Consider the following 17,347-nt stretch of genomic DNA (forward strand, 5'->3'; position numbering starts at 1 on the left):
GCAGCTGGTGGGTCAGAGGTCTGGTCGGCCTTTTTGGAGGGGTGTGAGAGTGTCTGCGCATGAGTGCAAAGACTCAAGGCGTCCTCAGTCTGCAGAATTCTTGGCCTCCCTCAAGGCCACTGTGGTGGTGAGAGAGGGAGGACACGGACTTAAATGTGCGTCACTCAAAGTGTACGCGCAGAAGAAAGGGAAAAGTAAAAATAATAATAATAATAATAATCAGGGGGCAGCTGAGGCTGGGAAAAAATAAGGAGAAGGTTCGAGGGTGAATGTTATCCATCCATCCATCTTCATCGCCATCTACACAGTCTTAGTTATTATTTAGGTAAAGACAGATTTTAGTTACGTCAAGGTTAATTGTTTATTTGCACAGCAGACTGCCCATCGAGATATTTAATTCTCTTTGGACAAGTCGTGAGAGCGTACGGTACGCAACATCGAGTCTCATCTGCACTCAGCTACACATCATCACCACCACGCAAACAAGGGATTTCATGGCGGGCACACTCATGCGCACAACACAAAAACGAAGGCCGTCACAAGCAAGACAATCGTATTAACCCGCCATCTCGTTCCATTACAGACACTCCCCTGCGGCCCCCCCACCTGTCTCGTCTATTGAATATTTTCTATGCAGCCTGAAAGCAACTGAGAGGAGCAGAGGGACGCAAAATGTAATCAGAGTCACTAAAAGCTCATTGTTACGTCTAAATAGGAGCATGGGATGCGTATGGCGTAATAATGTTTGTGATAACGGGGCCATCTCGTACATAGACCTGCTTCCATAGCAAACTGTTTAAATCATGCACAACATATACACGTTGTATATCTAGCTAGTTAGTTAGCTGGCTAGCGAGCTAAGTATCCACTGTACTATCTATCTATCTATCTATCTATCTACCTATCTATCAAACTGTGAGGTGTGGTTGCTTTTAGTGACAGTTCGAAAACAGCATATGGCCTTCAATCAATCAATCAATCAATCAATCAATCAATCAATAGCCCACATGCTTTTTAATTACACTAGGTTTTGCTATTTGTAGGCTGCCTGGGTCCCTATCACTCGCAAATAACAGGGGCACATTGTATAGAATATATATTGTGGTGATATTTATTTTGATTTTGTCTTTATGAGCATACTCAATATTGGAGTAATCCAAAAGTAATCCAGTTACATTACTTTAATATTATGGTACTTGGATTACATTACTAACTACATTTTTTAGTAGGTAACTTGTAACTGTAATAGATTACATTTTAAAAGTAACCCTCCCAACCCTGTCTTTGAGTCCATTCATTCCACTCATGTACCGACGCTCCATTTTGTCAAATGACGTCTTCAAAACTTTTCTTCTTTCTGAGCAATCCAATAGAGAAAACTGCGCAACTGGAAAAATAATAATAATAATAACAAAAGATAAATATGCTTGTAACTTGTAACATACGAACTTGCAAATTGGTCTTCGCAAAGGCCTCACGGTACGTCTCCATGCAGCCGTTCGGCACATAAAGCTTCTCACGTAATCTTCACTTGAGGGCGAAAGTACACAGAACACTGCAGCATATAATCCAAAACCCGCAGCAATCTGACGGGCTGGGATACCAAACACATGTAGTGGGAAGGAAATGTGACATATCCGACGTGTGGCTGCATGAAAAGGCTTCGTCAGACCTCCGCCAAGGAAGTTCCCCATGAATCAGCCTAGTTTGCAAAATCCAGCCGCATTATGAAATTGCCCTTACGTTTAATATTTGACCAAAACATACACTGCATGACATTTATGAATATTAAAAAGCGAGATGCTCCAAGTTGTATGAAGGCGTGTATTTACCCAAACATGACATGTTACATAAAGCAGAAGGAAATGTGTAGATTAAAGAAGGGTTGTCATGTTAAAACAGCATTTCGTCAGTCACGCCTTCTTTCTCTGATTGGTTGTTTTTCCTCGGACGTGATGGTTTCTCAAAAATGTAATCAGAAGTACAAGATGGGGCAAGAGAAGGATCTTTTTATTCACAGATCATTTTCCTCATTTATTACTGTCAGGTCATATGCTGAAATATTTAACAAAAAAGTCCTTTCTTTAAAAAAAAAATTCAACACACAATAAAGATAAGAAATTATAACAATAATAAAAACTAAAATATTTATTTTTGTTCTGTAATAACAAATATAATAAGACATTTTTATTAACATTCCCTTTTCTCTAAAACATTGATTTAGCATTCATTTTTCATTTATTAATGTCAGACAGTCTTATCAGCGTACTGATACCAGGCATCGGTTGGGCCGATGCCGGTCTTATTTCAAGGCATTGGATATGCACGACGGTGGCAGATACAAGAAGTGAAGTTGAAAGAAGTTGTACAACCAAATTTTGATTTCGACTTTTTCTGGCCACTTTATTTATTTATTTGTTTGTTTGTTTGTTTGTTTATTCTTTTGTTTGTTTGATTGTTTAAATTCATTTTATTCTGTACAAAATATGTATTTTATGAATAAATAAGAAAAAGCTAATAGAATAATTGCTATTTCATTATTTTATTTTAAGGAAAATTGCTACGCTGGGATACATATGTCTTTCTTTAAAATTATTTGTCATCGGTTTAATAAAAAATTACATTCATAAAGAAATTAACAGAAATTACATTATTATTATTATTATTATTATAAATAGTTGTTTTTAAGTCTTAACCTGACGTTGCTATTCCCACTGAGGCGCTCCCTGCTTCTATGTTAGTGTTCACATTCCACTCGTGTCTGTCTGTCTGTTTCACTCAGCTCACTTTTGTGCACAAGTGTGTGACGCCATGGCAGTGATAGATTCTGACAGCAAGGCCACCTGCCATGTTGCAAGGGAAATCCCCCTTCAAATATCTCTCTCTCTCTCTCTCTCTCTCTCTCTCTCTCTCTCTCTCTCTCTCTCTCTCTCTCTCTCTCTCTCTCTCTCTCTCTCTCTCTCTCTCTCTCTCTCTCTCTCCATTGAAACTTGGCAAGCTGGTGCATTGTGATGGAAGAAAGAGAGACAGAGCGTACTTCCCTGTGTGAGTGTGACCCTAAAGGAAGCAGGCACAGCTTCGTGTCCTCACTTTCTTTTTATATATACATAAGAGCACGATGGAGATTCCGTGTAGCCTGTCAGCTTGGGATAACACACACACACACACACACACACACACACACACACACACAGCCTTGCATGATGAAGTGTGCCAGGACAGAAGTAGAAAATCATAGTGGATGTCAGAGTATTTCGTTATCGCTGATTTTTTCTTTAAAAGCAGGGAATTTACAGAAAGGGTTCATTTTTGGACTTAAATACTTTGTCTATGTCTTACTTTATGCCCTTTGAAAAAATCGGAATATTCCACAAGTCACATGGTCCACAGGGAGTCGCACCATTCAAACCCTCTGCAAACCAAAGGAAGTCCAGGGGGTTAAATCTCAACACAGACCTATTACTTAAGTTATTTTCTTAAATATTATCTATTTGTTTAAAATATTTTACATTTCTGCCAGCCGTAGACGGTTTTACAGTGTGGAAATGGGTGGCCACCAAATGCCTCGCCATTTGCCACCCCAGCTGTTGCCAATGATGACTATATCAATACTGTATATTCAATACTAAATTCAACATTTTATGATAAATGTTCTTGATACTGTCTCCATAATGTATAAAGTGTATATCAGGTGAACGGTTATCACGTTAAGCTGTGCTCAGCATTAAGAGCAAGCGTCTGTTACAGGTACCCAAATACAGCACCAAGCAACACATATATTTTACTATTTTTACTGCCACCTATTGACCAAAATGAGTACTTCTGACAGCGTGGTCGTTATTGGAAAGTAAATATCACGACTCTCAAAACTCTTGACAAAATAAATAAAAACACACACGTGCAAAGGCACTATAGACCTAGGAATTTATAATATAATAAAACCACCGTCACTTACTCACTTTTATTACATTTCTCACTCCTACAAAACCCACCAATGGTTCAAAGATACAGTAGGCTATTTCCTCAAATGTTTATTTACTCAACTACATAGTACCAATCAGGTATTTGACAGGAGGCGGGATTGCAAGCTCAAACTTCAACCCCATTCCAGGCGAATGTAAACAGCAAAGATGGCTGATCGCTATAAAAACAAAACAACACAAGGTTTTGTTCCTCTAAACACAATTTTTACCTCCAGCATGTCGGCCTTCATCATTTCTTTATAAATAAGAAATCTTAATTATTTTATGGACTTATGTGAAGTTATGTTGAATACAAATTAATGTACATTTACAATAATAACAGTTTTATTATTTTGTACATTATGTTTTTTTATTCACAGTCTTTTGAGGCTGTTGTCCTGCAAAACGTTATCTTACTCTATAAACAACTCTGAAGGTTGCATGTTTGTGTGAAAAATAGTTCCTTTATTGGCGCATTGGGATTTGTGTATTTTCCCTTGTGGAGAAATAGCTTAAAGGTTACATCTGCTCTTTAAACCACAGGATACATATTAATATAGACCTAATGTGTAAATAAAATGCTGCGTGTGCACTGTGTTGTGTCAATACATGACTACAAGTGTGTGCTATCTGTCAAACAGCTGTGTCCTTGCACATAACATGCACTGGGACTGCGCCGTGGGGCGTGACGTGGATTAAGTAGCACATATAATTTATATAAATCTGAATATTAAAGAAATAGTTCTATGAAAAGTTAAAATAAGAAACCTTAAAATCCATCAGATTTTGACGGATGGTAATCCAGAAAACGCCAACACCATCTTGTGGTAGTTTGAGGTAGCGCACCACTAAAATAAAAATCTGGAAAAATATGCCCTAACGTCTGGGAATGGGCGACAACACACACGCACGCACACACACAAAAGTCATTGGAAAAATCGCAATTTAAATTGAATGTACACATCACGAAATCCTAATTAAATAGCAGAGGGGTGGAGCAAAACAAAACTAATCAAAACAAAAAATCCAATGGGCCAACTTTAAAAATTCATATCAAGCCTTTTATTTGGTATACAGATATTCATACATTTATACAGTATACATATTTATATAGAGAGATATCTATATAACGTGCCACTGCAAAGTCACAAACATTCAAACTAAGAAGAGGAAACCAAAATGCATAATGTGCTCTTAGTTAGTGCTGTGAAGCGCTTGTAATAAGTGGAGACAGGAATGAGGTCAATGCCAGGGAGGACAGTCACTCATTATGGTCAAAATAATTACTCATTCATGAACAAGTGTCAACTTAATGCAAAGAAAAACAATGATTAAATAGTGGCACCATGGACCCTTGAAGTCAAACTAGAGAAAAAGGAATTTCTTAATACCGTACACATTGTTATACTGTACATAAAGACACACAGTGCAGGAACGTACAAATGGATCATTACCAATCACTCGTGAAAAGTTGTCATGTCTTGACAACACACGCACGCACACGTGCACACCCTCATGCTCAAATGTCTAGAAAAATCTCACACACAATCCCCTTTGAGGCTTGCATAATATAGCTGACCAAAATACATGTTAACTCTTATGGTGAACACACCAACACACACACAGTAATTAAGTATGCCAAGTAGGAAGATTGTGTCATAAAAAATAAAAACAAAAAAAAGATATCGCGGGAACACACAATTTAAATAATGAAGGAAATGGTGTGTGTTTGTCGGTGTGTATACAATCATGTACATGTATGTAACAGATGAGACAGATGCAGAGCAGGCAGTGCTGAACATGTCTTACAGACATTTATATCGTAGCGCGTCATGTGATCACTCAGAGTCTCTCTGGACCTCGGAAGCATCAGCCCGGCAAATGGGACACGTCCGATTGGCCTATGGAAAGAAAGGACGGATTTTAGTTAACATACAAAAAAAAAAAAAAAAAGCACATTACTGCCACCTAAAGGACTGCAAAGGAGAAGGCTCACAACTAATCTCCAGAAATATTAGAATATATGCCTGTGGAAGTGTTGCATGATCTGTTTGTATGCATTGCTACTCCGAAAGTATCAGATGTTTGAACATTTGTAAGCACCTACCCGTAATATCTTTGCTAATTTCCATTAGCTTGTCCGTGGTGTTTTGCAGTATACGTAGACCTTTGTTAGATTAAATTATATTATTTGGTTGAATATTTTGGTGTTTAAATATGCAATGTTTAATTCTCTTTTGTTGAATTACAAGCTGTGGGTGACAAACAGTTTGAAGTAACCCCACTTTGCAGTTTACTGTAATGGAAAATTGACTATTGGTTGTAGAGAAACAATTGCGTTTCTGGAGCGCTTGCCCACCCATCATGTGTGGAACTGAGCAACCTAGTAAATCTTTAATAGACCTATTTTTGAAAATATGTCTCCACAAGTCTCTAATACCACCACAAAAAGTTACTACCGTAGGTTTGTTGCTTTTTTTATTTTTAATTATCATTATTTTAAGTAGTCGCTAGAGGGGCCAAAAAAAGTTGGCAACAATGGGTAGCCACTTGCTTTGTCGTCATGGTAACAAACTCCATACTGTGGATTTGCATCAAACAGATTGCGACGGTGATTCGTGAGAAGTGTATTTTGACGGAAGAATGTCAGAGACTTATTAAAGTCACCAGAGAGCTTTTAAAAATTATGAAAAAAGATGCATGATGATAACTGTGTGTGTATGTTTTTTTGTTGTTGCCGTTGAGCAAATTCACCCAGGCTAGCATACATAATGGTAGGTAGCATACAATATCATCTCCAGATAGCAGGGAGGATGTTGCTTCCAAACAGTGCGAGTCAGCCAGCTCCACGGGGCAGCTACTTACCCTCAGCCACTTGTCGACACACTTGCCGTGGAACTCATGGCTGCAGGGCAGAACTCGCAGCAGTTGTCGGGACTCAAAATCACTCATACACACCACACACCTGCAAGATGACAACAAAAGCACAACACACTTTGTATGACAAATGGAGCTTGAAAGAGCTTCTAAGGGAGTATGTCTGCTGATGGAAATGTTTTAAATCAGTGGTCCCAAGCCACAGAAAAAAATAATTGGGGTGGGGTGGGAAATCAAGACACTGAAAGAAGTTGTTTGAAATGATTTATAAAAATGTGTGATGGTCTGTCTGCTACCCTTCTTACAGTGTTTGTTCAGACTGGTGGTTATTTGGGTTGAAGCGATAGGAAGGAAGCTGCTCGATATCTCCCTTGGTAAGTCCTCGGAGTTTGGCCTCACCGAGACGCTCAGCAAGATTGAGGAGGGCCTGCAACACAAAATAATTAGTACCCAGCTTCAATTCAATACTTTTTTTTTTTTAACTGTCAAATTGACAAACCTCGTAATTTTCCACTTCTCCATCATCGACATCCAGCTCGAGACTGATTGCAGGGCCAGTCGGCTGGACTGGCAGCATCGATCTAAAAAGAGAACATTGTGAACTGCTAACAACGTCCATTGAAGTAAATTTGATTGCAATTCCAAGAAAATCACTTGGGATCAACTCACAGGAAGTAAGGCAGGAGGCTGGGGTGGTAAGGCGAAGGCGGTAGTGGCTGTTGCGAGCGGTACCTTCGACCCGCCAGGCGGCGGGGGATGAAGTTCGGGTAGGACTGCGAGACAATTGACATGCGCGCATCAGCTTGCTGGACTTTCTTTCAACAACAAATTGCAAGTGGTCTCAGCACTCACCACTCCAAAGAACTCCTGGGGCAGGGGCTCATGGGAAAGGAAGTGGAGCTGTGTGGAGTGTGGGGTGAGGGCTGGGTGGGTGGCTGGGGGGTAATGGAGTCCCGCACCCAAAGACAGATGCTCTCCCAACAGCTCCACGTCATTCTCTATCCTCTGTAAAGGCTGCAGAATGTAAAAAAAACAAAAAAAACAAGGGGGGGACGTTGAGTAATCAGAGCACTAATAAGATACAGTCTGGATTAATACCACAAATACAAGTTGGTTAATTATCACGATATTGTGGGGAAGTGGGCGATATTAAAAAAGGATAGAATATTGTAAAAAAAAAAAAAAAGAGCTCATACTGAAAAAAACAAAAAGCACAATATTGTGCTTTTGCGCATAACAGCAATGCATAAAAAACACCTACAATCTCTAATAACACTTAATATTGAGGCACTTACTTGCTAATGGACGCACACATTGACTTCCTCCACATATTGACTCGCTTCACGAGCATATTACATTCCCCTTCATATGATGATTAGCGTAGATTTTAAACATAGAAGGGCAAAAACATGCCTTGTGAAAATTAAACGCCGCTAAAAACTAGCCACCAGAGGGTGCTAAAACAGCACAATGGGAAATCAACCTGACTTTTTTTTAACAGATGTGGTGCTTTTAATATCGTGACATGACGACAACGATATTGTGGCGATATTACGATATTGCCATTATTACAGCCCTACTAAATATGGTATTCTGGTTAATATTGCGTTAGTGGAATATGAGTTAAGCCGCAAAATGCGGCCGTTTTTATCTCTCAGGAGGCGGCCATTTTACCACTTGTTGACTGAAAATGACATCAATGTTGCTCTGGTCTCAGGTAACAACCAATCACAGTGTAGCTTCAGAAAACAGGTGAGCTGTGATTGGTCGTTGGAGTTTTGCTTCATAACTCATATTCTACAAATATAATATTAATCAGAATGTCATGTTTAGACTAGTGAGGTCACAATTAACATATTATTGTCAATAAATGTTTAAGGTTGACTTTCACTTTAAACCAGTTCAACATTATAATTTGCATGTGGTTTTAAGTAAAAAGGCATGGTCACAGACAACTACAAGACATTTTCTCCTGCATTCCATTATGCAGATATTGAGTACAACCAAAAACATTTTCCTGACTTTCTTCATTGGTTCCTCAAGTTCAAACAGGATGCGACTATTGAAATCTTATGGCCCCAAACAAGCTGCCCTTTGCTACTTACGGAACGGGCCTGCTGTGTCGCGTAGGGTCCAAACTGTCCAGGCTGCGGCAGGTGAGGAGGATGATGGGAAATGTGTGTGGGAGGATGCGGGAGGTGAGGAGGTGGGGGGAGGAGAAAGGCTGGGTCACTGGACAGCAGAGAAGGGAATGGGTAGGGCATGGGTAGGTGCTGCACGGAGCAAGTCTGCAGGACCTGACAAGAACGATGAGAATAGAAATGACTTGGTGCAAACAGTATCTGAGCAAAAATACCCAAGCGAAGCCAGAAGATGCCCTCAATGTAAATTTAGCTGCAAAACTCACAGGAGGGGCGACGCTGCAGACGGGATAGTGCTGTCCACTGAAGACTACCGAGCATGCCGGGATTTGTTGTGGGGCTGAGCGAGGCGGCAGGCCAGGTGGAGCCCCCGGGGGTGACACAGTATACGATACTGGAACTGAACCCTAAACACAGAGAACAAGGATTGTAACCAGTGTTTGGTCCCACAGACATTTTAAGGTGAATTGGAACAACAGGCCGTGACATTTGTACCTAAATGACAAGAGCTTTGTGCAGCTACTCAATCCATTTAAGACAAACCAATCATTTGAAAATAAACCAATCAAGACAAATTTAAGCCATCGTTTAAACTGACCTGTTCCTGGAGGTCCAACACTCCGCTGCTCTGTTGCTGCGATGGGTGCGGGTGCTGCGGATGCGCCGCAGGGTGCAGCAGTCGGGGAGACAGGTTCGAAGACGGATGAAGGGGCCTCGGGGAGGGGTTTGGGGGATGGTAAACTTGGCGCTCTTCCATCCCGGGCGCCGGCGGACCTCTAAGGGGCTGCTGGCCATAGGGCGGGTAGCCCTGAGGGGGGGCCGAGTGACGGTAGTTCTCGTCTTGATGGCCCGGTGACAGCCCGTGGTGGGAGTGCAGGTGGTGATGGTGGTGGTGAGGGTGAGGGTGAGGGTGAGGGTGAGGGTGAGGGTGGGGGTGAGGGTGGGGGTGAGGGTGAGGGTGAGGGTGAGGGTTGGGGTGGTGGTGGTTGTTGTTGTTGCTGTTGTAATGGTGGTGGTGATTGTGTGTGTGATGATGACGCACCAGGCGGTCTCTGCGGCCACGCGGGCGTCGCATCGGAGGGCTGAGGAGGGAGGAGATGAGGTTGCGGTATAAGATATGTTGCACATAAATATGGAGCACGGAAGACAACCAATAAACGTTTATCTGACTAACTTCATAACAACCCTTTAGTTTGTTGATTAATAACTTCAGTCTTTAATACAGGATTGGGCAAATTTTTATTTTTAAACTTCCGATTTTAAAAAATTGACAGATGGGACAGGTCATGAAACAAAAAATGTACAACTCATGTCATTGCCGCTCTGAAATCGCTCCGCCGCCATCTCTCCTAGTGGATGCACTGAGGTGCCATGATGGCGTGTCTGCTGAGATGGCAAGTGCCCATCTCATGTGCCACCAGGGCACACTGTTCTGTAGTGCAGTGTGAAAAGTTGTTTACACTCAGATATCATTACAATTCATTCATTACTTAGCGTTTTTTTTTGTATTGGCTTTATGAAGTAAATCTATCTATAGGTTACACCTGCAAAAAAATAATAATGCATGCACTTACCTTCTTCGATTTCGGACAGGTGTGTGACATCTTTCTGGTGCGTAGTGGGCATGCGGCCTGCGACTGGGGGTGAGCTCCCAGGGGCGAATGGGAGAGGAAGGGGTAGAGGGAGGGGCGGAGGTCAGATCTAAAATGGACTGCTGGGAAAGACGCTGCCTTTTTGGACTTGGACTGTCTTCCATCTGTATAGAGTGGACAATGAAAGGGTAGTGATTGGGTGCTTGTTCAAGGAACTAAATAATATACATGGAAGAAATCATTGTAACAAAGCTCAATAACAACCAGGAGTAAACTGAGGCCACGTATCATGGCTTACTTTGTCTCGATCCTCACTGAACACATTATCTGGATGAAAGTGTAGCACTCCTCCTGCAGGCAAGGAGAAGGGGAGAGAGGGGCGAAACATAATCAGATAAGATGGTGCTGAGGAAAAACAACATCACAAGACACAAGCATACGCCTGCTAAGCCAGCACGACAAACTGGTCGCCTCAATCTGATTTCCCTGTGCAGGATCACAAAAGATATGAAACAGTGATCGGTCTGTTACTCCAAATTCAAATGGGTGTCAGACATTGACCTAATCAATCTGTGTTGGGCTTCTCAAGTCTGACAGGCTTTCCCAACAGCTGCTTGAAACAAAGCAGAGGAAGGGCTCTGTGGAAAAAGCCACACTGGATCTTTCATTGCCTCTGATGTTCCAAAAACCGCTGCTATCGTATGCTTTCTCTTCTTCAAGGGGCTCTCAACTCCTCATTGCCAGATAGCCACATGCTAACAATGTTATTTTACTCAGTTATCTACTATCTACTTATCTACTAAGTGCAATGTGTCACAACAAAATGTGAGGTGCAAGTCTTGAAACAGTCCTCAAACAGATGTGGGATTTACTTTTTAAATAGAGCTCATTACAAACAAACAAAAAAGCTCTAGATATCATACTTTTACATAATACAAATGCTGCTTGCTTCCAGAAGAACAGGAATGGTGCAGAGCGCAAACATATCTAATTTGGATGGACACCAAACGGCAAAAGTTCATAGACAGCTGGCCTCCTGAATGAATTATATAATTAATATTCATGAATTATTCACGGGCAAATTATCCTGATGGACCCAAAGGTCCTAGGTTCAGCAGTTTGCTTGATTTATTTTGAGTATGTCTGTAAGGAGAACCACACCAACCCACTAAGCACTTATTTTAATTTTTTTTATAAAAAAAAAAAAAAAGAATAAAAACCAACACAAGTGTTCTAAAAAGCAAACACATTTAACATGAGAAAGTAATGTGGATCAATCCACTGGACAAAGTAGGAGTGGAGTAAATGCTGGAGAAGCGCCAACTACAGTAGTGTTCCTCCATCATTGCTTGGTTCGCATGCTCATACATAAGTACAATTTCCGCATCTGTTTTCGGGTAGAAACTATTTTGCGTTCTGTGCCCCGTCTCCAAAACAATGCATCAAAATCTAATCAGAATTTTGCCAAATCCTGTTAACTAAACAAATAGCAAATAATTCTCTATCATGTCAAGTGTTTGAGCTATAGGATCCCCATTTTCCTAAATAATATGCAATAATGTTTATGTATGTAAATAAAACACTAAGACCGAATGAACAAGCTTTGAAAACTAAAAACACAGGATGAAATAAAATAGAACCATGGTTTTACAAGGTTAGGAGAAAAGCCAGCACTAATCCTCTTAATTTCTACTATGCTAGCTTTCTGTTTGCAGATATTGATAGTATTGACATATTGGGAGCTGCACACACCTGCACAGTCTCAATTGTGACTGGACAAAAATGTTGCCACACAGATGTCGAGGAGTCCAATTGTAATCAGTTCTTCTTACTACAGACTAATTACAGCTAATCCGTGGAATTTTGTTTATCTGGAAAGAAAAAAACTTAACGAGGTAAAAACTGCAATTTTGGAATCAGCAGGCAATTTTAGTTTTAATAAGTATTTTTTTTTTTTTAAATGGAACTCATCTGATTTCCCCCCCCAAAATTGCTCCCCAGTGTTAACTTTGTGTTGAATCTTTACAAAACATTTACTCTACATTGGAAAACAATGATCAACAACACATTTTTGACATATTATGGACCAAACAAGTAGCTGAATCATCATTTATTTTCTGCACCGTTAATTTCAAATAATGGCGTTTTTTTTTTTATCTAGGGAAACTGAAAAAAAATTTTTTTGATCAGATTCTTTGATTATCCCGACAAAATAACAATCAGATTGTTTATTAAAATAATCCGTAGTTGCAGTGCCATAGTGCAGTAATGTAATAAATATGCACTGGGAAAAAACAATGCGAGGCCAGCTGGTTATCTGTCAGGGCACATGTGCAATCTGGATGCAGCGCATGCACACATACTTTCATGCAGCATGAAAAGACGTCCTTCAGATCACAAGACTTTGGCTTAAGCAGGGCCCAAAAGATATTTCATCACTAAAAAGAAAAGAAACCTCCCCCCCCTCTGCTCCCCTCCATTCCATGTCTCCCTCATCCAACAGGGCTCCTCAGAAACAACAGATCTGAAAGCAAACCCCATCCCTTTGTTGTCCTTTGCAGAGCCACTGTGGGGCCATGTGAAATCTGCGATAGTGGCGGCTCAAAGACGCCCCACTAGCCACTGTGAAGAACAGACGCAAAGACGGCTGACTGACCAGCTGACACTGAAGGCAACACGCTGTCTTAGATCTATCTCCATCAACTTCGAGACCTCGCTCGGTCCGTGTCCCCCATGCGTTTTGTGAAGAACTAGATCTTTTCAGCCTGGGGGCCAAAAAAGGGGACACTGAGGCAGACTGATGGGGCTCTGCTGGAGAGAAAACAAACCTTATTTCGTCCTAATAGTGGTGCTGTAGAAGCACAACACTATTTATTTAATTGTATTCATCATCATCATCCTTATTTGTATTATTATTATTATCATTATTACGCCTACATTTTGCCTTAAACCAGTGCAGAGTGTGGACTTCTGTTAAAACAAATACTGAGTTGTGTTTGAGATACAGGCAAGACAACAAATGCACAGAATTTAAATAAATTGTTATGACCGACAAAAGACAATACGGTAATATGACTGCTATTAGATGTCTGGTACTCTCTACAATTGACAACATTCTGTGACTCAATAATTGAAAATTACAAGTAAGACTCTTTGTTTGAGTCCCACAGCCAGTATTGGGTTTGGTTGGTTTGGCGCTGCAATGCAACAACAAAGCGATCTTAATTTGAAGTCTTAACTGACAACAGTTGCCATTTAAACATTGTCTTGCGAAATTCAAACAAAAAGACAAAACAGAAACAGAATAGGGCGCAGTGAAGCCTGCAGCAGCAGCAAATGCGTGTACTGTAATAAGGATAGTCGGAATAGCGCACGCCGACACTATTAAGTGACATGTCACGCCTCTGACTGTGGAACGTTGGCTCACGATTTAAAATTCCACACTGGGGGGAGCATGAGGACGGTTTTGTTTGGGTGTAGACAAGACAGTAGAATGGGGGGGTATTTTTAAGGCGGTATTGTGTAAACAAGTTCAAAGGAGCTACAGATTATTATGGGTGAGAATCACATAAAAAACGCTCACACCACACATATAATAGCAATTCTGTGATAAGAATCCAGGGGGATAATGTCTCTAAGTTGCAATAAGTGAAAAATATTCAAATCACAGAAAACAAAAATCTTAAACTTTTAATTTAATCTGTGCATTGAGACTTTGCTTACTACAAGTAGTGAGATTGCAGAACCTTTTGTTTTGCGCATACATAATTAGTGTATACTATCAATTTGTATGACACATTTCTTAATAGCTACTCAGTGAGGGTTATTTTGGTGTTTCTGGCAACACAACAAGAGCCTTGTTTAATTTAATTATTCATGTCATCTCTGCCTATGAGATAAAGCAGATTTGGATCATGTTCAGTCTGATACCATGAAAAATAAAATTTGTTTTTCATTTGTTTAAAAAAGAAAAAAGAAAAAGAGGAAATTAATCCGTTTTGGTTTTACATCAGTGGAACTGCTAACCTTCCTCTGACTAAATAACTATGTATGTAAGTTGTAGACCGATATCACAATCTCTCAGGTCCAATGCTAAAATTTTTGCTCATTGCAAATGTGGCGGGAGGAAATCAAGTAAGGTTTGCATAGAGTGGCAACATACAGCTCCCAGCTCCATGTTAAGCAACCATTTGTTTTTGTAAAGATACTCTCACTGGCCACAATAAGAGAAATACGAGCACACGTCGCTCTGGTATCTACCCCATATTATGTGATAGCATTAAGCTAGCCGCCATTATGGCAAAATTATCAGGTTAAATACACAGCATGTAACTTTTTGTTTATGTTGACAGTAAACTTCAATTGGGAGTGACATTAAACAGCGTGAAGCTTTTTTTTAAGAAGGTGGGGGGTGGGGGTAGTTGTTCACTATTTGCCAAGTGCATCTTGTGAAGTGAGTAGAGTTCAATGCCACCATACAATGCTCACATCTCAAATTTTTGCACACAAGTTGAGGAAAACGAAGTCAAGTTTATTAATATAGCCTTTAATCACAAAAGAATCTCACAATATTCTGATTAATATTGTGTTTGTGGAATATGAATTAAGCAGCAAAATCCACCAGCCTTTATAACCGTCACAGGGGGCAGCCACTATGCCACTTGCTGAAAAAAATGGCATCACAGTCGTTCAAGTGCTCTCAGGTAAACCAAATCACAGCTCAGCTTGCGAACATCACAAGATCAAACTCAGAAAACAGCTGAGCCGTGATTGGTCGTTACCTGAGCCCTGCGCTGGTCATTTTCAGTCGAAAGCAAGTGGCAAAATGACCACCCCCTGCGATGGATAAAAACGGGTAGATTTTGCTGCTTAATTCATATTCCAAAAACACAATATTAATCAGAATGCCGTGTTTAGACTAGTGGGGGTTCATAGAAAATACAACAAAACTACTGGAAATATTATTATTTTTACTTGACTTCCCCTTTAACACAGTTCAAATTGTATATTTTTGCAAATGGGATGAACTTGCATTGGAGTGAACTAAATCATGGTAAAACCAGTTTCTAATGTTTATAATCAGCTGAGAGGCGCAAATTTCTCACGTTTGATGTAGTGCAGGCCTACAAACATGAAAACTACTGCCAACAGTAAACAAACATGTCAAATAAATACCTAAATCAATCAAAACAAATGAATATAATCATCGTAAGAACAGAATTTGTAATATAGGACTACCGCACTGGATGTTACTCGGCTGTGGGGGTGAGTGCAAACGTCGGACAAATGTTCAATCAAATCGAGAAAAAAAAACTGCAACACAAAGGGTTTTTGTTCAAAACACAGCTGATAGATGAAGAGCCGAGGTTACCTGATAATAAGTCCTCGTCTTATCTATCCCGAACGCATGTAATTGTGCATTTAGCAGGCCCACGCCACTTACCATTTCCAGGATGCCGGTGAGCTCCGTGGCGTTGCGCCCCTGCGGCCATGTAAGCACCCGGCTGCTGCGGCAGGTTCTCCGGGTAGCCGCCGCGACCGCCGTGGTGCGGTGCCCAACCGGCGTTGCTCTGCTGCGGGAAGCTCATCCCACCTCCTCCTCCGCCGCCGCCGGCGCTCATCATGCTCCCGTTACCGAGCGCGTTACCGCCGCTGTTGGCTCCAGCGGGGTTGCTCACGGCGAAATGATAGAAGCCGGACCGAGACCGAGAGCGTGTCCTCGGGGGGTCCATGGTTGACTGGAGCGGACGAGGAGGGCGGCGGCGGTGGAAAAGTAGGCGAGAGACTCAAGAGAAGAGAGCAACCTCCCTCGTCATACAGTTTCCCAGTCTCGCTTTAAATCTAGTTAAGTCAGAAGACGTTCTTAAACCGAGTGTGCTACTTAATGCTTTCGGAATTGGGATTTTAACAGGAAATTTGACACTTTTAGACACCAAAAGTGATGAACAGCAGCACACACAAAAAAACGACCAAACAAAAAAACGTTGCCACTCTATTGTCTTTTTGTTCAAGATAAGCACCGGAGTCGACTATGACCACTTAAAACGAGACACAAAATTAATTCGGTGTATTACGAATTGACTCGCGATCGATATGAGCTATTGCTGGTGCACATCTCAGCGAGCTTTACTGGACGAGTTAAAGCCCTCACAGAAGCAACATGGCTAAGCTACCGGGCGTTAGCGACAAACATGAGAACCATCGAGAGCAAACTGTGACGCTGTTTTCGCATAAACTTTTATATTTTTACTAGCACGAACCTAGAAACCTACCCGAAAGTGGTGCAGTTCCACCCCTTTGCGATGGCAAACTATACTGGCACGTTCATTAGCATAATGTCGGCTAGCACAAGCTAACAGGAAGCGAGCTCCGGCAGGAAAAACAAGTCCAACCGTGGCGACGTTAGGCGGGGACAAAACGTCCTATTATGTCGACGTAAGACCGATAAGCGGTGCTTACGGGCGGGCTTCTTCAGACCGCGTCCTTCCACGGGCACCTTAGATAGAAAATACGAACGTTTTTTTCGCGTCAATTAAACCCCCTTCTTGGGTTCGATATCAAATGTTTTCTCCGGTCAGCAGGGAGTGTAGTGGAGATCAATCAATGGGAGTTTCACACTATGTTCAGACACTCTAAATCGATCACTGAAAAACTATAGCACGCATATTTGCTTCGTTTTGGGGTAAATCATCCACATGGGGTGTTTACACGGAAGTAAGATTTTTAAACTGTGCATGCAGATGCAAAAAATGTGACAAAGTAGTACAATGGTTGA

At 41.1% G+C, this 17,347-nt stretch overlaps 1 protein-coding gene across 3 annotated transcripts; it reads right to left on the bottom strand.

The window, feature by feature from the left end:
* Window positions 1–5,001: 5,001 nt before the first annotated feature.
* On the bottom strand, window positions 5,002–17,174 carry LOC147168398 (E3 ubiquitin-protein ligase RNF38-like). Of its 3 annotated transcripts, none has more exons than XM_086085458.1 (13): window positions 16,845–17,174; window positions 16,016–16,357; window positions 10,871–10,923; window positions 10,555–10,736; window positions 9,579–10,062; window positions 9,247–9,387; window positions 8,945–9,136; window positions 7,692–7,853; window positions 7,509–7,612; window positions 7,339–7,420; window positions 7,145–7,266; window positions 6,828–6,927; window positions 5,002–5,863 (listed from the first exon to the last, which is right to left on the bottom strand). In XM_086085458.1, exons 2-13 carry the CDS (start codon window positions 16,302–16,304, stop codon window positions 5,801–5,803), a joined length of 1,974 nt encoding a protein of 657 aa, XP_085941584.1. In that variant the 5' UTR covers window positions 16,305–16,357; window positions 16,845–17,174; the 3' UTR covers window positions 5,002–5,800. The 3 variants fall into 3 exon arrangements, with proteins under 3 accessions (XP_085941584.1, XP_085941583.1, XP_085941582.1); XM_086085457.1 differs by having other exon boundaries at window positions 16,016–16,413; XM_086085456.1 differs by having other exon boundaries at window positions 16,016–17,174.
* Window positions 17,175–17,347: the final 173 nt, after the last annotated feature.

This window comes from Leptonotus elevatus, chromosome 9, assembly GCF_054856555.1.
Source record: "Leptonotus elevatus isolate MCC_2025b chromosome 9, RoL_Lele_1.0, whole genome shotgun sequence".
Lineage (NCBI taxonomy): Eukaryota > Metazoa > Chordata > Actinopteri > Syngnathiformes > Syngnathidae > Leptonotus > Leptonotus elevatus.

What these genes read in the sequence shown, in the direction of transcription:
- LOC147168398 (XM_086085458.1), bottom strand. Translation starts at nt 16,304, where the DNA reads ATGGACCCCCCGAGGACACGCTCTCGGTCTCGGTCCGGCTTCTATCAT. An exon ending in CGACACAGCAGGCCCGTTCC is followed by an intron (nt 7,854 to 8,944) that starts GTAAGTAGCAAA and finishes TACATTCTGCAG; the next exon opens with CCTTTACAGAGGATAGAGAA. An exon ending in AGCCTCCTGCCTTACTTCCT is followed by an intron (nt 7,421 to 7,508) that starts GTGAGTTGATCC and finishes TTCTCTTTTTAG; the next exon opens with ATCGATGCTGCCAGTCCAGC.